Consider the following 24780-nt stretch of genomic DNA (forward strand, 5'->3'; position numbering starts at 1 on the left):
ATGGAGAAAGGTATTGTAGTCTCTGCATCTGCTGGAAATAGGAGACCTGATTTCAGGACGTTTCGCAATGGCGCGCCGTGGATACTCACAGTCGGTGCTACCACCATAGATCAGAGGTTCTCTGGGATTGTTACTCTAGGAAATGGAGTTTCCTTGATTGGTTTATCCTTGTATGTTGGCAACAAAGCAGTGAAAGAGTTACCACTGTATTACAATGAATCTGCTTATGCCTGCAGTAACCATGAAGCACTCAAGAATGCAAGAAATAAGGTTGTTGTATGTGAATTTTTTGGTGATGAATCAAGTATCCAAGACCTTTGTGGTTGCTAATGCACGAGAAGCAGGTGCTTTACTCCTGATAAATTCCTTAATTGTGCTGAGAGCAAAAGACTTTGAGTGTCCATCAGCTGTATTGGACCCCAATGATTCAGTAGCAGTAAGGAATTATATAAGAACCAACATAAATCCAATTGTTAGCCTGAAGTTTCGCAATACATTTACCTGCATAAAACCAGTGCCTCAAATAGCAGAATTCAGTTCGAGAAGGCCGTCTTTTGGCAGTTCAATGATACTGAAACCAGCCATTATAGCAACTGGTACTCTTATCTTGGCAGCTTATCCTCCTAACAAATCTACCACAGATTTGCAGAACAGACCATTGTTTACCAAATTTAATCTCATAAGTGGAACCTCTATGGCATCCCCTCATGCTTCCGGACTAGCGGCGCTACTGAAGTCCATTCACCCCAACTGGAGCCCAGCCGCAATTTGCTCGGCCATTATGACAACTGCTGATATTTTAGACAATACAGGAGAACTGATCGGCGATGGTGCCTCCCCACTGCAAACAGGTTCAGGTCAGATCAATCCAAGGAAGGCTATGGACCCTGGTTTGGTCTAAGATGCCAATCGGCAGGACTATGTGAAATTCATCTGTGCCTTGAACTTTACAAGAGAACAATTCTAGACAATTACCAGGAATTCTTCCGAATATGGTAGGTGTGCATGCGGGAGTATCAATCTGAATTACCCATCTTTCATTGCTTTTGTAGATAGAGATCAGTCTTCTGATGTGCAAAGATTCAAGAGGACTGTGACCAATATAGGAGATGACGGACCTGCAACTTACAGAGCAAATTTGACAACAATGTCAGACTTTAAAGTGACAGTTCTGAAATGTGTCATGATGTGTACGCTTTAGAAGTGAAGCACGTTTCGACTTGAGGCGTGTGCTTCACATGAGTGAAGCGTGCGTTTCAAGCCTGAAATGCCTCACTGCAATGCCTCAGTACCTTGAGCGTGCGCTTCACCTCTGAGGCATACGCTTTAGGTTCTGAGGCGTACGCCTCTCACAACACTGAGTTTGAAAGCAAACACAATGGAAATAATGAACATATTATAAATTGTCGTTTTATTAATATTTTTATGACGAATTAATGAAAATGTGTGTGTTTGCAACATACCGTAATTGCATAGTTTTTATAATTAAATCTATTACATAGTATTTTTAGTTTTTTATAATTAAAACAATTACATAGTATTTTTAGTTTTTATAATTAAATCTATTACATAATATTTTTAGTTTTTTATAATTAAAGCAATTACATGGTATTTTTAGTTTTTATAATTAAATCTATTACATATTAATTTTAGTTTGTTTATAATTAAAGCAATTACATGGTATTTTTATACAACTTGCTATATCTTTAATAATTTAAAATGCACAAGAAAAATCTAAAACAAATAAATATTTAAATATCATTATAAAATATTGTCATATATTATATAATTCAAAAGAAAAAAAATCATTACTATATTAAAAATAGGAAAAAAAGAGTTATATATATACCATAGTAATGAAACTTAGAAGGTACAAAAATAATTTGAATATATCATTTGTAAAGTGGCAAATTTTGAGGTAAGCACTTGCTTAAATTTTTGGTCCAGCAATTGTCTCATTGACTTCAACATTGTCTCAAATGTCTTTTATAGACCAGCTTTGATAAATCATAAAACATGAACAACCACCACAATGGCTGGCCTTAAAGGAAAACAAAATATAAAAATGCATTGGCTTCTAAAAGTAGTTAGATGAGTAGGTTTATCAAAAATGGTAAGTTTCAACACTATTCATATTCTTGCAATTTATGAATGCATTGTATGTATGGATGGGGAGGTCGAACATAGAGAGAGAAGACCGTTTTTTACATTAAATGGCAACTATTTATTTTTTGTAAATTTACAAAATGCCATTTAAATTTATTTATAACATCGTACACAAATTCTTAGATCACATCTGTATGAACAAAACATCCATGAAAATCGTGGTTCTTAGTTCTCATGTATTTGATACGTACTTCAACATGCTGACAGTCCATAGTTTTTTTTACCAAACGAGCAATAGGACAAAAGTTGCCTCTAAAGATCAATAATAGTGGCAATTTTTGTCGCCTCTATTGCATGTTTTGACGAAAAATTCATTTTTTATGTTAATTTCTTTTTATGCTGATATGTTCAATTATGTGTCAAGAAATTTCCCACATGGCATCTCGAATCCAACTGCAGTTATTTCTATTCCATTCAATAAGACCGTAGTCGTGAAAAGAGCTAAAAGAAGATAAGATCCCATCAGAAAGGGCAGCTATTGACCAATGCCATACAACTTCGACCAAGCGACTTTCATGACTTTCGTGGGGCTTCTTCCTAAATATCTATTACCAAGAGATCTCGGACTGATGCAAGGGTGGGCGTAAAGAGGAAGAGATGGGAGATGGCTAAAGGAAGAGAAGATTGCATATTTTCTCTACCTCTACTTTAAAGATAAAGCCCTTTTTAATATGTTTAGTGAGTCGGGTTCGACCCTTCTGTAAACTCCCGATTTAGACAGTCAAATAGGCCATTCCGAACCATTTTTTTTCTTCATGGAACGAGAAGACCAATGCCGCTATTGTCTCATAGAAGATTTTTTTAGATGTATTACCATATCCCCAAGGATTGGGGCCACTTTTGACAGGTCAGTGGAATCTTTATGCCCAAAACCCAGATTCCAATAGTCATTTATTCAGTACCTCCCAAGGAGTGGGAACTGCCATTCTAACCCTTCTTGGGGGATTCCATCCGCAAACTCAAAGTTTATGGTTGACCGATATTGCCCATCTTAATTAGGATATTGCATTTCTTTTTCTCATTATTGGTGAGTTGGTCGGTAGCCGTGACAAGTGGAGTTGCCTTTTCTGCTTGACTTCCTTCCTTCCTTCAAGTTCTTGCTTGATTTGATGACTGGAAGATGTAAGGCGTTTCCAAGCTTTCAAGCACTTATGCACTTGATGGACGTCCAGTGACAAAAATGAGTTTTTTGTTAAACGAGCAACAACAGTGATGCTGCTAAAGGTCAATAGTGGTGATTTTTGTTTTGTCACTGCTATTGCTCGTTTGGGTGAAAAAAATCAGTTTTGACATTAAATTTTTTTCGATGTTAGTTGTCCATCAATTGCATGTTTAAATACGTGTCAAGTATCTAATCTTCAAGCACCTATCACTTTTTCTATATATATAGTAAGGATGTGTGTGAAGCAGATTATATGTCCCCCCCCCCTCTGAAGACGGTCGTTAGCTACATCTCATGTTCGGGGGTCTGAATGAGCGCCACATATATAAGCACGTGGGGCTTGTATCCCCGTGTGTGTCGGCATCACCTAACATCGGAGTTGCAAAGACTTAAGTACCCTTTACCGCCATTCTCATCATGAAACGATGATTGGAGAAAAGGACAAAAATGCCCTCCATCTAGAAAAGTGAAACATCCGTTTGAGAAAAGGATAAAAATGCCCTCCATCTAGAAAAGTGAAATGTTGGTTCGAAAAAATAACCAAATTGTCCTCGATCCAGAAAAGGAAGGATGATCTTAACTCTTAAAATAGCCCAAACGTTCCATTTTTGCCAAAAACAGTAAACTTTTGCAACTTCTGCTGTAACAAGAGCTCTCTTTGACGATGCACCCTTTGCCATCGCCTGCTGCCACCAGACCCTCCTTTGTCGTCGTCTACTTCCACCGGAGCACCCTTTGCCATCGTCTGCTACCATCAAAGCAACCTTTGCCTTCGTCTGCTGCCGCCGGAGCACCCTTTGATGTTGTCTGCTGTCGTCGGAGCATCCTTTGCCATTGTCTGCGCAGTGGCAACATCGTTGCCACCATCAGTTGCGTCTCCCTTCTAGCTGTTTCTCCTCCACTGTCGGATTACCAAAACTCCTATAGTTTTGGCGAGTTTCGTGTAAGGTTTCGGTATGCAAACAAATCGATTTGTAAATCTGAATGCTAAATCTTACAACTGGGTGGCCGTCTTCATGCTAAATAACACGTATTTTCATACTGAAACAAATCAATTTGTACCTATCCACTTTCTGGGCATCGAAAAACAGTTAGCATGATTTGTTCTTATGAAGGCCAAACATTTCAACGAATTTTACTTATGAAGGCTAATTTTCTACAACGATTTGTATGTTTAAAGCATGAACGATTTATACGTTTGAAGCAATAATGATTTCATGAAACTACCATAATTTATACTTAATTTTGATAAATTGTACAATAATGTATATGCAAGAAGCCAAACGTTACAACGTATGTACGAAGGTTGTGATTTATACAACAATTTATAAGTTTGAAGCAACAACTATTTATACATTTAAAGCACTAGCAATGTGTATTTATGAAGTTACCTCGATTTGTACTTAAGTTTGCTAAATCTTACAACGATATTTACTTATGAAGCCAAATATTATGATGATTTGTAATGTTGGTGATTGTTTAACGAATGAGATAATTTGTATTATTATATACTTGCAGAGGCGGTTGTAATATATAATGATGCGGTTAAATTTATGTGTTGTGCAAGTTAGCAATGTCTAAAGCTCGTCAGACAAGAAATCCCCTGTCGTTCTATGGGATGACTATTAGAGAAGTTATCCACCAGTCCCATCTATATGAGCGTTATGAAAGGTACCAAAATATAATAAAGATTGAGAATGATAAAAACTGGGACAAAGTGTTGGAATTGTATTATGCGGAGGATTATCCATCAGATATTAAGGCTGAAGAGCAAAGGAAGAATGAGGAAGAACTAAAGATGAAGAAGAAGGATGACGAAGAGAAGAAAAAGCAAAGAAAGAATGAGAATAATGAAAAGCAAAGGCAAAAGAGAGGGAAAGGCAGAGAAAGAAGGAGGAGGAGAATAAAAAGCAAAGGAAGAAAAGGCAAATGAAAAAGGAGGAGGAGAGAAAAAGGCAAAAAAAGAATAAGGAGGAGGAGAAGGAGAGAAAAAGACAATTGAAGAAGAAGAAGGAGGAGGAAGAGAAGAAAAGGCAAATGATGAAGTAGAAATATTTTGAAAAGCAAATGAAAATAAGGCAAATGAAGAAGGAGGCAGAGGAGAGGGAAAGGCAAAAAAAAATAAGGAGGAGGAGGAGGAGAAGGAAAGGCAATCGAAGAAAAAAGAGGAAGAGAAGGAAATGTAAATGATGAAGATGGAAGAGGAAAGGCAAAAGCAAAGGAAGAAGCATCAGGATGAGGAAGAGAAGGAAAGACAAATGAAGGAGAAGGAGGATGAGGAAGATAAAGAAAGAGAAAAGAAGAAGCAAAAGGAGGAAGAGAAGGAAAGGGAAAGGAAAAAGCAGGAGGAAGAAGAGAAGGAAAGGGAAGGAAGAAGCAGAAGAACAAAGAGAAGGAAAAGGAAAGGAAAAAGTAGGAGGATGAAGAGAAGGAAAGAGAAAAGAAGGAAGAAACTAAAAAGCATAGGAGGAAGGCGAAAAAAGGAAGAAGTAGAAAAGCAGAGGGAGGTGGCAAAGCAACAAGAAAGGTAAAGAATGGAGGGAGGGGATGAAGAGGAAAAAAGTGTGACCAAGGTACGTAAATCAATCCTATCTGTCACGATTTACTATGATAGGTACTACTGTGATAGTGATTACTATGTACAATGATTAATGTGATAGCGATTACTGTGAATGATTTACTGTGATAGGTATTATTATGTATAACAATTACTATGTATAGTGATTATTGTGAAAGTGATTATTGTGATAGCGTGTGTGCAACGATTATTATTTATAGCGATTACTGTGTGCAATGACGTGTAAAAGTACAAATGAGACTAATTTATAATTGATACGAATAATATGCTATTTTGTGTTACAGGAAGGTCAGAAGAGAAGTATAGCAAGAGGTAAAAAGCTCAGAGGGCGATGTTAGTGGTCTGTAGTTTTGTCGTGGTATGGACAGCTGAGTGAATATCAGAATGATCAATTATGAAATATGCACTTCGGTGGCCTTCTGGATCAACATTATTTTGAAACGTATTGGAACACCATAACCCACCTAGTAAATAAATGAAATCATAAGATGAACACACTCCAGTTTGATTCTTTTGAGATCACCATGACCCTAGAAGATGTGACATGAATTACGGGTCTTAAGTGTCATGAAAGTGTTGTCCTCTTACGGGATTTAAATTATAACGCAAGGGACAAGTGCACGACCCTTCTAGGAATGTCGATGGATGACTGAGGTCAATGTATTTTTGGTGGAAGCAATTTCATATCGATGAAAGTTTCTTCTTTTCATAATAAATGAGAAGGTTGGTCCGCTATATGTGCATCTGAAAGAGCTGACCAAGAGTTGTGCGGCTTCCTTCTTTATTTTTTTAGACTTACTTTATTTTTCAATTGTTCTGGTTCGACAGTAAGTTACTTGTGGCTGCAGTTCCTAGAAGACTTAGATAAAGTCGACAACTAGGCATGGGGTGATGTTATGCTCGCATACTTGTACAGTCAACTTTACCGTGCGAGTAAGGGTACAAAAATCGTCGAGAGGGGGTTTGGCCATTTGTTCAGGTGCTTGTTTATTACACATTTAGTACTTGTTGACTAAACTCGTTGAAGGTTGTAGTTTTACTAATATATTATTTTTGTAGGCCTGGGCATGAGAGCATATAGTCGCGTTGCGTCCTTAGTGTGAGCCTGCGATTTGTAGTTTTCCAAAGATCGGTCAGTGGGTGTTATCCCTGCAAAATTTTCCCTTTGAGCGGGATCCTTTCGCATTTCAAACATTTTTCTTTAATTTTGAAAAATTGAAAATTAACTCACCTCCGTTTTTTAAAAAGATGGAAAATAGAGACTCGCTCGTCGGTACAAGGTTCAACCGTTCTTGGTGCCTTTACCAGGGTTAATCGAACCAATGATCGAATCAATGTCTTTTGCTTTGCCTAAATTTGACTAAGAAATTATTTCAGAATCTTAAATGCATATTGAATCATGCTTCTGCCATGAATTTTGAAAATGATGACTTGAAATATAATGCATGCTTTAAAATCATTTTGATTTGAGAATATTTAGAAAATATTTCAAAATTATAACTCCAAATAAATTTCGAATTTGGACTTGAAAATACACTTTGAAAAATGTTTTGAAGTGACTTCAGAAATTTATTTGAGATAGAAATTGAGATTTGAAATTTGAAATGGAAAATAAAAATGAAAATTGAAATAAAATTGAATTTGGATTTGAAATTGATATTGACATTGAAATTGGAATTTAAAAATGAATTTAGAAATTGAAATGTTAGAATTTAAAAGTAAACCTTGAAATTGGGTTTCAAAATTGAAATTAGAAATTGAAATTAGAAGATGAAATTGGAATTGGAATTTAAATTTGAATTTGAAATTAGAATTGTAATTGTAATTTAAATTTGAATTTGAAATTGAAATTGAAATTGAAGTTGAAATTGAAATTGGAATTGGAATTGGAATTTGAAATTCAAATTTGAAATTGTAATTGAAACTGAAGTTCAGGACTTGAAAGTGAATTTAAATCTATTTTGAAAATAAGTTTTTGAAAAAGAATTTCGAAAATCACTTGGAATATTTTGATATTGGAAATACTTTGAAAATGAAAATGATGAAATGATGTAATTTTATGATGAATGCATTTAATAAAGAAATTCAAAATATTTTATTCTAAAAGGTAATTTTTTGTATTTTTACAGAATTTAAAATAAAATTAATCTTTAATACATTCATGACTATGGTCACAAATGTATCTCGAATTAATTTATTTTAAATTCTGATAAAAAAATAAAATATGATGTTTTTTAAAAAGGACCCAAAGTGTAGGTCAAATTTTATTCCATAAAAGATAAAAATCCTAAGTATTGTTCACATTCTGACTATGGCCATAAATGTGAATCATCTACTTAGGGTTATTTACCTCTTATTAGAATGATGCACATGTCATTCGTGTTACACCATAGTGCTTTTTGAAAGATGAGATAAAAATGAAATACAAAGTCAATTACGAGAATTTACGATGCAACTACATGCTCATACATTCTAATCTATACAGAAAATAGAAATTCTCATTAAATGAGATTATTACAATTTTCAAATTTAAAAATGAGCAATAAAGTCTTCTAATCCAAAAGAAAAGCCAATCTTTCGCACTTCCCTACAAAACAAGAAACAATACAAAAGCAACAGAGAGTGCAAAACACACTAAAAAGACGAAAACAAATATGGAAATGAAAAGTATGCTAAATGCAAGTATGAAAGTGTGACATTGAAATGAAATGAAGATGTGGATTACAAGATAAAGTGTAGAATGAACTTCCGAAATACAAAATTATGAGACATAATGAATGCATAAAATTGGAATGCAATATGAGCATGAAGGAAAACAATGACAAGCAAGTAAACTATATGGAATAGTATAAAAGCAAACTAAGAATTAAAATGCCAACAATAAAATGCAGTGAAACTGAAAATGAGGATAAAATGAGGATGTTGGAAATGAGGACAAGATATTGTGAAACTGAAAATGCTGTAAGAAATGAAGTGATGCAGGGGATGAAGATGCTGCAGGAATTAAAGTGATGCGTAATAGAATTCAACTAGATGGAGATACAGGTGGACAAGCAATTCCAACGGATCGGTTGATACAGAAGCTGATTCTAATGAGAAACATAGGAAATGTAGCAAATGCGGCTGCGACAAAACAATGTTGAGGCTAATCAAATGCTAATATATGCAGAGTACAAATTTTTTTTTTACAGATTCAGAAAATGTTAATTGAAGCTGTTAAAATCAATAGTTTCAGAAATGCTACATAGTAAATGAAATTCAGAAAATGCTGAGGTTATATAAATGCTAAAATCTATAACCAAACATATGAATACCAGAAAATGAAATTCAGTTTTCATAAGGGAGTAGGAGAAATATTTCAGAACATTCAACATTCTTGTGCTTATTGTACACACACAGTAAAGCAATGATGCAACAAATTTTCCAGTAAAACGTCTACTGTGCTTATAGTGTACACAATAAAATAGGTGCGCACAATAAGGTAATATGCGATATTTAAACAATGAAAATGATGTTGCAGATATTGAAACAAAGAGTAAAAAGGATGCCATGTAGAGAAATGCAATGAATCTCATGACAAATCCAGATCAGATGTTGGATTTCATGGTGAATTAATTCGGCTTTCAGGCACCAATTGCAGATCTGATGCTATACTTATGCAGAACTAAAGAAATAGATGTACAGGTAAATGCAAAGTGCTGATTTGATGCAGATGAAAAGGGAGATTAAAATACTACGAAATGCAGAGAAGAGAGATAAACAAACACATGAATCTAGCAAACAGAAAAAAAAATGAATCCAGAACCGATCCTCTTGGAGATTTCAAAACATTTTATTGTGAAACAGAACTTCACGATAAATAAGAGGCACTCCGGCAACAAAAAAAATTTTGGCAGCTACTTTGCTGGATGAATATTGATATTTCAGAACAATAGAAACTGATCTAAATTCACGGCAAGATATAAGGCCGATCACAACTTTTGCTGTGGATCAAAGCCCAATCTCCTAACAAACGTATCCGTAGAGAAAAAAATGGAGAATGCATCATACCGGTTAGCTGGAATGAATTGGAGAAGGCAGCTCCGGTGAAATCGATTAAGAGGACCTTCTTTGCTCTTACCGATTTTTCACTTACTGTGAAGGAAGAAAGAGAATCAACTATTGTGTCTTCACAAATTGGCTTCACCAAATTGGATGAAGATTGAAGACCGATCCAATCGATTGAATGCTTTGTAGATTTAATAGGGAAGCTCCAGCCGTATCTTCACCTGTGAAAGAAGAAAGAAAATCAAAGGGGAGAGAGGGAAAAAGGAAGGAGAAGAAGAGAGAGGGAAAAGGAGAAGAGAGGAGGGAAAAAAAATCATTGATCTCCTCTCTTTTTTTAAAAATTTTGATCGAGAGCCTTTTTTATTTTCCCCCTCCCCCCTTCTGTCTGATGCCTTCCCTCTCCTTATAAAGAAGAGGGTCATTTAAAAATATTTCAAAAATGCCTTTTAAGTTTTGAAAATTAAAAAAAAGGCTTAGTTGTGGAGGTTTTTCAAAAAAAACTTTTCTTAGTCATTCTAAAGTCATTTTTCATTATTTATTTTTTTGAAATTTTGCTTTTCTTTTTTTTTTCCTTTTTTTATTTTTTTTTAGAAATAAAATATAAAATGCAAATATTTTAGGAAATAAGATCCAGATGGAATTTTGAAAGATTTTACAAAATATTAAATTGCCAAAGAGAGTTTTTGAAATAAAAGAACAATTTTTAAATTTGGATTTTAAAAACGGATCTAGATCTGAGCTTTTGAGTAAAAATTGAGTTTGGACCTCGAACTGAAAAAATATGAGGAATGGATCCAAATAGAGATTGGATCCAGATACTTGAACCATATTGATTTTGAATTTTTAGATTTATATTGAAAAATAGAAGAATCTAGCTCAGAATTGAATTCGGATATCTGATTTGGATCCAGGTTTGGGTCTGGTATAGAAAACGGAATTGAGCTTTGGATCTTTAACAGGGAAATGAATCCGAGAAATTATCATAAATTGACCCAATTGCCCTTCTGAATAACTCAAAAAGTGGAACTCAAGGTCAAAAAGATAATTTTTGGAATTTGGAAAATTTGAAGTATTTACAGATGCCCCTCTTTGCTGCTAAGCCGGTTGAAAACCGAGCTTAGTGGCAAAGACAAAACACACCAAATTTAGAAGAAAGGAAATTGGTTTGAGAATTGTTCCTCACGAAGTGAGGTTGTAGAAATGTAATCCCTAAAGCTTTTAAAAAGGGAGAAAATATAGAAGACATGTCACAGATTGAGATGAAATAAGCTTTTAAAATATAGAAGAACTCAGGTTTAGCACTTGACCTGGATGGGACAAAAATACCTTAAAAATGGGATTCAGGTTTAACCCTTAACCTCAAGGAGAAAGAAATACCTCGAAAAATGAGGTTCAGGTTTAACCCTATAACTGTTTAGTTATACACTGCCGGTCCCAAGCCCGGATAAAGGAGGAGGGTTGCGGTAGGCCAGTGACAGCCAACATAAAAACTTAGTCACACCCTATGAATATGAACCAATATGAGAATTTCGTTGGGGCGTTCCCTACTGAGCGACGCGTTGTACTCTATAGGCCCAGAGGCAGTGATAAATGGGCAAGGGTTGCTAGGTCGTCGCCCAGAAGCGACGCGTCACACTGGCGCCCACACTTGTGGAGGGGTGACAACCAATTTTCCTATAATGGTTGGGTTACATCAAGGATCTGCATTAAGCCCTTTCTTATTTGCTATAGTGATGGGTGAGCTTACGAGATCAATTCAAAAAAATGTGCCATGGTGTATGTTGTTTACTGATGATATTGTTTTGATTGATGAGTCTAGAGCTAGAGTTAAGTCTAAGTTAGAATTATGGAGACAGACATTGGAAGCAAGAGGTTTTAAGTTGAGTAAGAGTAAGAAAAAATATATGGAATGTCGGTTTAATAAACAACGAAGTAGTGATGGGAGTGTAGTGAAGTTTGGTGAGCAAAAAATACCGGTGGATGACTGTTTCAAATATTTGGGATCTATCATTCAAAAGTATGGAGAAATTGATGGAGTGTAAATCATAGGATAAAGGTTGGGGAAGAAATATGATGTTGCCAAAGCAAATTTGGAAAATGAATGAGGCAACTCTTTTGAAGATGTAAACAATTTCAGGTTGCATCAAAATAGACATTGAGTATTTATTTCATATTTGAATAGCCAGAAAATTTTGCCAATAAGATGAAATTATAGTTGATTCAAATGCTTGAAAATGTGCATGCGTGTGCAAAAGATATTCCCTCTTTTACCTAGAGTATTTCCTCCAATGAGGTTAACTCCATGGATTCAAGAGTCAAATTCAAATTTTAATGCTATTGATTTTCTTCAAGGAAGCTATCTATTTCCTTGATATGAAGCGGAAAGAAATATTCTTAATTTCATAAAAGGGAGTAGTGAAAATATATTGATAAAAGAATTTTGCATAAGAAAAGATGATTCTTGGAAATTTTGATGATTTGATATCTGAGGTATACTTTTTGCACTTTCAAAGACATAGAATTGAAATCTTTTTTTGGGGTTTGGCAAGAATTTCATCACATCAACCTTAACCTCAGAGGTGTTTTGATTTTTCCTAGAAGAACACTTCACATACTTCTTCAACATGGAGATGATCAGGGTCTTCCTTGTCTCCAGAAATTGATAAAGATGTCTCTTTTGATTGAAATCTTTTGATAGTATGAATCAAATATCTTTTAGGGTTGGTCGGGAGGTTCATTGCATCGGCCTTCAACTTGGCGATGATTTGAACTTTTCCTGGAAGGTTACGTCACACACTCCTTCAACTCGGAGGTATCCAAAACTTCTTTCTCCCTGGGGGTCTAACTTGCATATCAGTCTTCAACTTGCCGATAGTTGAGAGATTCCTTTTGCAGATAATCAATTATAGTTGCTTTACTGGAAAATTTGAATGGATTCTTATTTGCTCAAAATATTTCCACTGCTTTCTTGCCAAAAGAATCGACTTTTAAAATGCACCATAGCTATGATCAATATCATTTCACTTCTGGCTCTTCAACATCATTGAATATTTCTTTGCTAATCATACCAAGGATATTTCTTTCATCCTGTGATCATCGCAAAATTTTTCCTCTCATGTATTCCTTCTCTTCCCTCTCTTTTGCATTTCTAGCCTCTATTTTCCTTTTTGAAGAAGAAATAAAAGACAAAAGAAGAGAAAAGAAAAGAAAGAAGAGAGAGAAACTCTTTTACGAAGGTCTCACTTGACCTTAATTTTGAAAATATTTAGAAAAATTACTCGCCTCCATTTTTGAAATATTGCGGGAAAAAATGAGAGACGAGGTTCGCTGGTTGGTACGAGGTTCGACCATTCCTGGCGCCTTTACCAGAGGTAATCGAACCAAGGATCAAATTTATGCCTTTTGTTCTGCCTAAATATTTTCTAAGAATTTATTCTAAGTCTAGAATGCACGAAGAATCATGCTTGTTTAATGCAAATGCAAAGATGTATGCTTTTGAGAAAATAATTTAGAAATTTTGGGGGTTTTTTCAAGTAATTTTGAGATAGTTTTGATAGTGGAATGAAGAAATGATTCAAAGATTTGAACTTGGTTTTGAAGAAGTTAGATTTTGAATCCAATTCAAAAATTTAAAATAGATCTGGAAGAAGACTTGAAGTTTCAGGTCTTAGGATAATCAGAGATTTGCAAATAAATCTTGAATTTGAAGAAATGAAGAAAAAGGAGAGATTTGAATACTGAGATAGATTTTTTGAAACGAACATGAGTTTTCAAAGTTAGAATGAACTTTGAGTTTGATTTTGAATCTAGAATTTCGAATTTGAGATGCAAATTTGAAATGGGATTGAATTTTAGATTTTAAAATATGAAACTAGAATGGATCTTGGATCTAGGTGGAATTTAAAAACAGAATTGGATTTTAGATTTGGATTTCAGGATGGATTTGAATCTGAAATCTGGAATACTAAATGGAATTGGATCCAAAGTCTGAAATCCAAGAACGGATTGGATTTTACAATATGGAATCCCAGATGGGATTGGATTTGAAAATCTGGGATCAATATGGAATTTACCAGATGGATCTGGATTCTGAGAATCCAGATAGAATTTTATTTCAATAAATTCAGATAGAACTTGAAAATGGATTTTGGATTTAGCACTAATCTTAGAATTTTGATCCTCAATTTCAAAGTGATTTGAAGATTAAAAACTCAGAAGATTTCAAAAGAACTTGGGGATTTGGGAATTTGAAGTGAAGAATACGAGAATAAAACTTGGTTTTTGAAATCAAGAAATGAATATGGGAATTTCAAAGTTGAATTGAATTTTGAAATATGATTTGAAATGGAAATTGAATTTTTTAATCTAGAAATGAATTTGAATTTTCAAAGTTGAATTGGACTTTGAATATGGAGTTTTGAATTTAAAATAAAATGGAATTGAGGATAAAAAGATGAATATGAATTTACAGATAAGAATTGAAGATTGATTTGAGAGGTGAAGAAGATATGTGAAGAATCATCTCAAAATCACTTGGATTTTGAAGAGAACTTGAAAATAACAAAAAAAATATGATGTAATATTATCCTAAATGATGAAATGAATTAAAAGAATCTGAATTGGGTTTTGAAAAGCATATTTCATTCTTTAAATGAATTGAAATAAGATTGAAGATATAATACATTTCTGACTATGGTCATAAAATATATTATATAATAATCAAATTTAGATTCAAATGAAGAATAAAACACATTTTTGTGCCTTTATAGAGTTTAAAATAAAATTAACTCTCAATATATCCTGACTATGGCCATTGATATATATTTTGAGTTAATTTTAAGTTAAACTTGGATAAACAAAAAAAATATTTAGAAAAATATGATGATTTTTGAAAAAGATCCAATGTGGATCCAATGTTATTCCATAAAAGATGAAAACCATAAGTTTTGTTCACACCTTGACTATGGCCATTTATGCAAATCGTCAACTTAAAATTTAATCACCTTTTATTAGAATGGTGCACGTGCCATTCATGTCCCCATTCGTGAAAATTTGAAAATAAAAGAGAAACTAGTATGAAACAAGCATTTTCAGAAGATATATATGCTCGTACATTCTAATCTAGTACTGAGAAGGTAAAGGTTCTCATTGATATCTAGCTATTACATTACTGAATTTGAATTTGAAATTGTAATTTCCAAGCTAAGAAAGAAAATTACACTTTTCATACATTTTCCTGCAAAAACAGGGTTAACCTACAACAGAGGTATAAAATATAAAGAAACCAAGAGTTTGTATTGAACCTAAGGTGCATACGATGATGTCTATATGCTAATGAGGGGAAACTATGTGAAAATGCATGTGCATTTAGTGAGTGTTGTGATGTATAGTGCCAATGATAAATGGGTTGAAAGTAAAAATATCAATTAAGATGTGATATGAAACAAGATTTAATGTGGAATTGGTAGCAAACATCTAGGTATTATGCAGTGCGAAGGGAAGGCACTGTGAATAATGCAGAAATATGATGCAATTTACAATAGGTAGATGTAAGAATTGGTGCATACAGGGCAGCTAATACTAGTGAAAGCTTGGGATTGGTGGAAGACCTGAATGTCATTAGTATAATAGTGATGTTATTGAAATGTACAACATATACACAGATGCTATATGCAGTGGATATGGTGGCTACTGCTGTAGATGGTGGACATTAGGCCTAGTGACAGTAAGAAGTGGTGAAAGTGCTGTATGATTGCTAATATTGTTAGTGACATGCAAGTGGGATGCAAGGTGTTTTGCTATAGTGATAGTGATGGGTGAAGCATATCAGCAATGTGCTGATATGGTGAAAGTGTAAAATGAAGATGGTACATATACATGGCAATATGCTGGGAGGAGAATGGATGCTGTGCAAAAGGTAGTTGTGATACTGTGTTGCAGCAAGGAATGTGGTGAATGACAAGGAAAGAAGAAGAAGAGTGTGACTTACAACAGGTAGCAGGTGGAAGATGCTGTATCAGTGGACACAATGGTACTACTACAGGTGATATTGTGAGTGAAGATGAGTTATGAGACTGTTAATGATAGTGTTGGGATAAATGTAATATGAGATGGGCATGGTGACCCAATGGGTGTGTATCTGCAGAAGATCCCACAGAGCCAAGGGGAACAATGTAGTTGCAGACTTTGAGGCAGGTTAAACACAACTTTATGCAAATGAAACCTGATGAATAGAGAATTGATGTTGTGCCATAAAGAAGATGCAAGTACACCAGTGATACACAAACGATAAATTAGAAGAAAGAAATATCAATTCACAATAAGTAGGTGCAAATTAATACAAATTTGATGAAGTTGGATCAGGTAACTGTTATAAGAAGCATTAAAAAGAACATAGTCACATTACCTGTGGGCATATATATGTACCCTATTAATAGAATGCATTGGCTTAATATACCTAGCCATGATAACATACGAGATCTAATGTATTTGTTAGATCTACTGTAGCTTTTATCATAATGGAGAAGCTTTGTACCTCAAATTTGAAGCAACCTGTAGCTGTTGTCCAAGAAGAACGTCACCACCTCAATGACTGTTATCTGATATATGGGGAATATGTCAACTATTTCTATCCATATCAAGCAACAAGCAGATGGTTCTATTATTCATGACCTTTTTATGAGGCATGAACCCCAGTGGTCAAGATACATATGATACGACCAAGGTTTTATCTGTGAGGCATTGTCATAAGCACGAATTAGCATCGCAAGCAACTTCAACTAAGCACAGTAACATCCTTACCGTGAAATCCTTCAACTGATCAATACCCAAAGATTATAAATGTAATACTCAGGTTTGGGAGAGCATCAAGCTGTTGTGCAATCAGGATCTGGTCCTCAAAATTCCATAGGTAACAGTAGGATGGATGATGCTTTGGTAAAATAAAATGCTAAATTGAAAGAGCTCAAAGTACATAACAGTAGGCAAGATGGGTGGTAATCTAAGAAAAACTTCATAGATGGGTGAACCGATACTATGGTAAATGCTAGTTATAATAAGGTGGGTGAGATGCCAATAAGAACATGAATTAAAAAAAATGACAGGTTAATAACAAAGATAATTGCAATAAACATGGATAAATTCCAAAAAGAAAAGTAAAGAAGAGGAGTAATCAATCAGTAACTATACCGCCAATCACAGAAGAACAGGAAGAGAAATAAGGTGATAACCAGAGGAAAGGAATTAGCCCTTCATTGTGGAGTACAAGTTGATACCGCCATTAGGTATCTCGTCATTTCATTTTATGCATCGTTGGAGCTCAATCATGAGGTCGGCATTGCACGTAAAAGAAATTAGAAGACAACAAAAGAAATAGAATAGATAAAGGGATATACAGACGATGCTAACATCAATCAAGGAAATACGATACATCTCAAGCAACAAGTTCGTTGAACCCAGAATCCCAGATGCAGAAGAGGATACAGTCTGTTGTTATGGGTATTAACAAATGCTCAATATCAGAAGCAAACCATATGGGACATGCAATAGAATCAAACTTTGCCTTGAAGGCATCGTAGGTGTATAGGGGATTGATGTCTGATTGGACTGGACACCCCATTTCTCAATAAAACAAATGCACAAATCTTCAACACTCCCCATTCCATTTTTCTTTTAGTGAAGGAACCCCTTAAACTCGATAAATCACTGCCTGATATGATCATCGATTGATGGATACACTATGCCCGAGTACCTATCATCTAAAGTGCTAATAACATGGCACATCAGATGATGGGCTATATCAAATGAGTTTACAGAAAAAGAAAGAAAGAAATTACAGGTCAGTAAAAAAAAGGAAGGCAACATGCTGAATCGGATCACAAAATAGGGATGAAAAGTGTTGCTGAAAATAAGAACATGAATCGAAGGACAATTGCTAGAAATCCAACTATATATCAATCTGAAATAATGACAACAAATGTAAATAAGGAAGACACAACGACAAATCTACAGCTGAAGAATGAGAATGGTCATCAAACATCTTTAAAACAAGAAATCAAGTATGCAAGAGATAAAAAATCGAAAAAAAAGATGTCAGAACATGTATGTTCCGTTGATATAGCAACAAGTGGGTCGATCTTGCTATATGCAGGTCGACCCTACCATTGATGCAAAGAAAACGAGAAGAGCATATTTAAAATGAAGGAGAGAGATGAAGTTTTTATAGTGGATCAAAGAGATGAAGGGCGTGACTACTTATCTACGATTGAAGAGGTAATTGATCTCCCTCTGTTACGTATTCTGCACAAATCCTAAAGGGTGGAGAGAAGGCCTTAGTTTATTCTATCAAGTGTTGACGCTTTCTCTGGATGTGAAGATGAAACCAATCATTTCAATCGATCAGAAGAAAAAAAATTAGAAGAGGAAAGAAGAAACAGGGAAAGAGGAGAAAAGAGATCAAGAAGGAGAATCAGAAGACCAGAAGGGTGGAGGGGTGAAGGCAATGCTGAGGGCTTCCCCTTCGCGCCCTTTTAAAGAGGGAGAAGAAGAATCGGGAAGGGAAGAAGGTTGTTGGTGATTGACGGGTGATGCGAGAGAGAATCGATCGAAGGGTCGATCCTTTTGGGAAGGCTTGAGAGAGAGAGAAGGTGGAGGCGATGCCCTCCATTGCCCCTCCCTTTGGTTCTCCTTACAACGATAGGCCGTTGGGGATTTTACAATGGAGGATCTTCCATTTTCAAGAATTTGAAAAAATAAGGTTTTAAAAGTAAAGTTTACAAAAATGAGGAAAAAACCCCTTCTTCTGAAAGTTTTTCTTTTGAGGCTTTTGAAGGAAAATCTTAAAAGTATAGGAGAGAGAGGATTCATATGTGATTTAAGAGGATATTTAATTTTGAATTTCGAGGTTTTTATGAAAAGGATGTTTTGTGAAAAATACCTGATTTAATTTCAGAAATGGGTTTCAAAAAAATGGATCTGGATCCGATATTTTGAGAAAACGCTGAGTTTGGATGTCAAGTTATAATTGGATCCAGATAAAACATACGAGAAAATTTTGAGAATTGATTTTTTTTATTTTTTGAAGAATAAGAGATACAGGATCAGAATTGGATCCGGGTATTCGATTTGGATCCGACATTGGGTCAGAAATACAAATTGAATATGGATTCCAGCGAATCCAAGAAATGAATGGAAATTTGATTAAAAATTGACCCAATGAAGCCAGGGGAAAAAAGGGATTTTTTTTAGATTTTAAAAAAAAATTGGAGTGTTCACAGACGCCCCTCTTTGCTGCTAAGCCGAGCTTAGCGGCAAAGAAGAAACACCAACTTTTCTAAAAATGCCCCAGTCAAAAGGTCTGAATTGGGTGTCGAAGAATTTGTTTTGTAAAACATTATTCTCAGGTTTGGTACCTTATCCTGAAAGGTCTTGGGAAGAGAACGAAATCCTCGAGAAGAAAATAATTTTGATAGAAGAAAATGAGGAAATCGTGGTGGGACTTTGGGATGAAGATCCCAACATGGTAAAAAGGAGAGATTTTGAAGAAGTCTCATGGGTGAGACAAAAAATAAGAATTTTTGAAAAGTCTCAGGTTTAACCCTTAACCTGGATGGGATGAAGATATTTGAAAAACCACGATGGGACATTTTTGAAAAAAATACCTCATGAGACGAGGTTCAGGTATAATCTTTATTTGAATGGATACACAAAGCTTGGATTCTTTGATGGGGAAGACCATGATGGGACTGAGAGAAATACCTCACCAGAATGAGGCAACTCTCTTTGAAAAATATAAACAATGCTAGGTTGCATCAAAATAGATATTGAGCATTTATTTCATTTTTGGATAACCAGAAAATTTTGCCAATAAGACGAAATTGTAATTGATTCAAATGCTTGAAAGTGTGCACGTATGTATGAAAGATATTCTCTCTTTTTACCTAGAGTATTTCTTCCAAAGTGAAGTTAACTTTCCGGATTCCAGAGTGAGATTCAAACTTTTATGGGAAGTTATCCATTTCCTTGATATGAATAGAGAAAAAAAATACTTTTAATTTCATAAAAGCAAGCAGTGAAAAGATATTGATGAAAGAATTTCACATAAGAAAAGATGATTTCTGGCAATTTTGGCAGTTTGATATACTGAGGCTTTTCCCATAATGATCTTTCTGGCACTCTTTTTGAGACATTGAGCTTTCTTGGGTTTTTGGCGAGTAGTTTATTACATCATCTTTCATTTTGGAGATGTCCTGACTTTTCTTTTTTTCTAGGAAGGGTACGTTACAAACTCTTTCATCTTGGAGATGCTCTGATTCTTCTTTTTCTCAGGAATTATACTAATAATATTAGCTCATTGGTCAAAATATTTAGATGGTAGCAGAAATCAAATATTTTTTAGGGTTTGTCGAGAGGTTCATCACATTCGCCTTCATCTTGACGGTGATCTGAACTTTCTGTGGAAGGATCCGTCACAAACTCTTTCATCTCGGAGATGATCCAAATTTTCTTTGGCCTTAGGGTCTAGCTTGCATATTCGTCTTCATCTTGACGACAATTGAGAGATCCCTTTTGCAGATATTTGATTGTAGCTTAAAAAAATGAGAAGATATGGATTGAGTGGATTCTTTTTATCGCTCAGGATATTTTCACTGTTTGATTGCCAGAACGTCATCTTTAAGCATGTGCCATAGCTATGATCAATATTGATTCACTTCTGGCTTTTCAACATCATTGAATATTTCTTTCGCTAATCATACCAAGGATATTTCTTACACCCTTTTGGTTGATCAACAGAGAAAAGATTTGAATTTTATCCTTTTTCGCAAAAAGCTTCACCATTTTGAAAGGAATACTAGAGGTAATCTGAGGTGATTTTTGTGTGCAGTAAAATATTGGAATCAACACATTTTTAGCATAATGGCAAAGTTTTCAAGAATCCTTTGTGAAATAATCACTCAATATAGATTTTGATAGGACCTTGGGTTGAAACTCGGAAAATAATGTAAGACTTTTAGACTTTGAAAAACTCGACCAGTAAAAACTGGATTTGGCATGACCAACTAAATGGATTTGGGTAAAAAGGGTTTTGGTAAAGGATTTTTGGAGAAAGATTTTGAAAAAGGATTTTGGTAAAGGATTTTTGGAGAAAGATTTTGAAAAAGGATTTTGGTAAAGGATTTTTGGAGAAAGATTTTGAAAAAGGATTTTGGTAAAGGATTTTTGGAGAAAGATTTTGAAAAAGGATTTTGGTAAAGGATTTTTGGAAAAAGATTTTGAAAAAGGATTTTGGTAAAGGATTTTGGAAAAGGATTTTGGTAAAGGACCAACGTTAAACTGAAATTTGAAGGACCAATTTAAGAAAATTGGAATTTTGAAGGACCAATGTAAACATTGGAATTTTGAAGGACCAGTGTAAAATTGGAATTTTGAAGGACCAATGTAAACATTGGAATTTTGAAGGACCAATTGGAATTTGAAGAACCAGTGTAAAACTGAAATTTTGAAGGACCAATTTGAGAAAATTGGAATTTTGAAGGATCAATTTGGAATTTGAAGGACCAATTTGAGAAAATTGGAATTTTGAAGGACCAATGTAAACATTGGAATTTTGAAGAACCAATTGGAATTTGAAGAACCAATTTGTGAAAATTGGAATCTTAAAGGACCAATATAAACATTGGAATTTTGGAGGACCAATTGGAATTTGAAGGACCAGTGTAAAACTGGAATTTTGAAGGACTAGTTTGAGAAAATTAGAATTTTTGAAGGACCAATGTAAACATTGGAATTTTGAAGGACCAATTAGAATTTGAAGGACCCATGTAAAACTGGAATTTTGAAGGACCAATTTGAGGAAATTGGAATTTTGAAGAACCAATGTAAACATTGGAATTTTGAAGGACCAATTGAAATTTGAAGGACCAGTGTAAAACTTGAATTTTGAAGGACCAATTTGAGGAAATTGGAATTTTGAAGGATCAATTTGGAATTTGAAGGATCAGTGTAAAACTAGAATTTTGAAGGACCAATTGGAATTTAAAAGACTAGTGTAAAACTAGAATTTTGAAGGACAAATTTGAGGAAATTGGAATTTTGAAGGACCAATGTAAACATTGGAATTTTAAAGGACCAATTGGAATTTGAAGGACCAGTGTAAAACTGGAATTTTGAAGGACCAATGTAAACATTGGAATTTTGAAGGATCAATTTGGAATTTGAAGGACCAGTGTAAAACTAGAATTTTGAAGGATCAATTTGAGAATTGGATTTGATGAAGGACCAGTGCTAAACTGGATTTGGAAGGACCAATGTGAGAATTGGATTTAATGAAAGACCAATGTGAGAATTGGATTTGATGAAGGACCAGTGTCAGACTGAATTTGGAAAGACCAATGTGAGAATTGGATTTGGTGAAGGACCAACGTGAGAATTGGATTTGATAAAGGACCCGTGTTAAACTGGATTTGGAAGGACCAACTAAAATCTAGGTTTAGGTGAAGGACCAGTGTTAAACTAAATTTGGAAAGACCAATATGAGAATTGGATTTGGTGAAGGACCAATGTGAGAATTGGATTCATTGAAGGACCAGTGTTAAACTGAATTTGGAAGGACCAACTAAAAGCTGGGTTTAGGTGAAGGATCAGTGTTAAACTGGATTTGGAAAGACCAATGTGAGAACTGGATTTAGTGAAGGACCAATGTGAGAATTGGATTTGGTGAAGGACCAGTGTTAAACTAGATTTGGAAGGACGAATGTGAGAATTGGATTTGATGAAGGACCAGTGTTAGACTAGATTTGGAAAGACCAATGTGAGAATTGGATTTAGTGAAGAACCAATGTGAGAATTGGATTTAATGAAGGGCTAGTGTTAAACTGGATTTGGAAGGACCAACTAAAAGCTGGGTTTAGGTGAAGGACCAATGTTAAACTGGATTTGGAAAGACCAATGTGAGAATTGGATTTGATGAAGGACCAATGTGAGAATTGGATTTGGAAGAACCAATGTGAGAATTGGATTTGGTAAAGGACCAGTGTTAAACTGGATTTTGAAGGACCAATGTGAGAATTAGATTTGATAAAGGACCAATGTTAGACTGGATTTGGAAGGACCATTATAGAAGGTTGCGCTGCTTCTATGAATGGTTTCAGGATTATCCCTTATCCTGAATGGGAAAGAATAAAATTTTGAAAAAAATGATAAAAGTTGATTAATCAAATTAGTAAAGATTGATAAAGAATCAATAAAAATTGATAAAGAATTGACAAAGATTGACAAAGGTCTGGTGAAAATTGGTAAAATTAATGGAAAAATTGATGATACTTGAAAGATGATGAAAAGACTTCAGAATTATCCCTCATCCTGAAGGAAGAAGGACCTCGCGGGATGAGGTTGAGGTTTATCCCTTAACCTGAGCGGGAAGATCCAGGTTTATCCCTTAACCTGAGTGGGAAAGGAATAAAGGAATACCTCATAAGAAAGAGGCATCAGGTTTATCCCTTAACCTGAAAGGGTAGTTGAATAACAAATTAATAAAATTGATGAAAAAACAATAAAATTGATAGAATTGATAAAGATGAATAAAAACTGATAAGACTGATAAAGATTGCCAAATGAAAAAAATGATAAAAATTGAGGAAAAGAGTTTGTTTGATCCTACCTGCACGTGGGATCTTTAAAGTGGGATGAGAATGTTCATGAGAAAATCATTTTTGCAAAGAGAATCAACTGCGAGGTTGATCTATCAGAGAACTGATCTTTGAAGAGGAATCAACACAAGGGTTTATTTTGAAGAGAGATCAACATGAGGGTTGATTTTTGAAAACAATGGTTCAAGACCGATTTTGAAAAGGAGGATCAACACGATGGTTGATTTTGAAAAAGATTGGACCAAAAATTTGAACTTTTAGTGATCATGACAAAAATTTTGCAGAAGATTTCATAATTTTGAAAAACCCTCATAGGTAATTTCATTTCTCTCGTGGATGATGTCGGGATTGTCCCTCATCCTGAAAAGAATAGGAATTTGATGGCAAAGAAGATTTTTGAAGTGTAAATGTAATTTTAACAATAAAAGGTGCCCCAATATGGCAAAAGAAGTAAGAATTGAACACAAAAGATATGAAAGAAATTGACATTTCATTGATAAGTAACGACTGAAAAAAAAAACTTGAATATTTACAAGTATGCGATAAAAAGATCACAAAAAGACTAGGGTTGACTTGCCCCTACAAGATGACTGCTAAAAGAAAAGGAGAAAAGCAGAGAAACTTTGACATCATTAGTTCTTTGAGTGGTCCGGGATAGGCTTGGTCAGGACAGCGGGTTGCTCTTCGTCTTCGTCCTCTATCAAAATTTTTTTATCGATTCAGTTCTGAATGATGTTCTTGAGCACGAAGCAATGTTCGATATCGTGCCCCACTGCTCGATGAAACTTGCAGAATTTGTCTTTCCATTTTCCCAGGGAGACCGGGGGATCAAAAACTCTCAGAAGTTTGACCATCCCTTTGCTCAACATGTATTCGAGGACCTGTTCGAGGGATTGTTCCAGAGTAGTGAATTGGCGGTCATAACCCCAACCATCATATTTTACCTTTTCCTTCTGTTTGGTCAGAATCGGCTTGTCATTCTGCTTGAAGAATTCCTCTCGGTGACCTGCCTGTTTGTTCTTACCATCTTTGCTGCTATTGCTGCCAGAGTTGGCCGAGAAGGTAAAGTTTGCCTTCTTTTTGGAGTCTTGATTGCTCTTGATGAGAGTGATGCCCTCATACATTCCATTGTTCATTCCCATCTCGAGCCATTTTGCTTGTTCAATGAGTTCGATAAATGA

At 34.8% G+C, this 24780-nt stretch overlaps 1 protein-coding gene across 1 annotated transcript; it reads left to right on the forward strand.

Annotated features, from left to right (window-relative positions):
* Positions 1–24780, forward strand: LOC149845723 (subtilisin-like protease SBT3). The gene is made up of 4 exons (XM_089989148.1): positions 1–235; positions 306–857; positions 1053–1162; positions 24415–24780. The coding sequence occupies exons 1-4, from the start codon at positions 1–3 to the stop codon at positions 24778–24780; spliced, it is 1263 nt and encodes a 420-aa protein (XP_089845274.1).

The sequence above is a fragment of the Nuphar pumila genome, chromosome 2, assembly GCF_984573655.1.
Source record: "Nuphar pumila chromosome 2, dmNupPumi1.hap1.1, whole genome shotgun sequence".
NCBI lineage: Eukaryota > Viridiplantae > Streptophyta > Magnoliopsida > Nymphaeales > Nymphaeaceae > Nuphar > Nuphar pumila.

Excerpts from the sequence above, each read along its gene's own strand:
- LOC149845723 (XM_089989148.1), top strand. The coding sequence starts at position 1 with ATGGAGAAAGGTATTGTAGTCTCTGCATCTGCTGGAAATAGGAGACCT. Across the intron at positions 858-1,052 it reads CCCACTGCAAACAGGTTCAG|ATAGAGATCAGTCTTCTGAT; the intron begins GTCAGATCAATC and ends TTGCTTTTGTAG. Across the intron at positions 1,163-24,414 it reads CAACAATGTCAGACTTTAAA|GGAGACCGGGGGATCAAAAA; the intron begins GTGACAGTTCTG and ends CCATTTTCCCAG.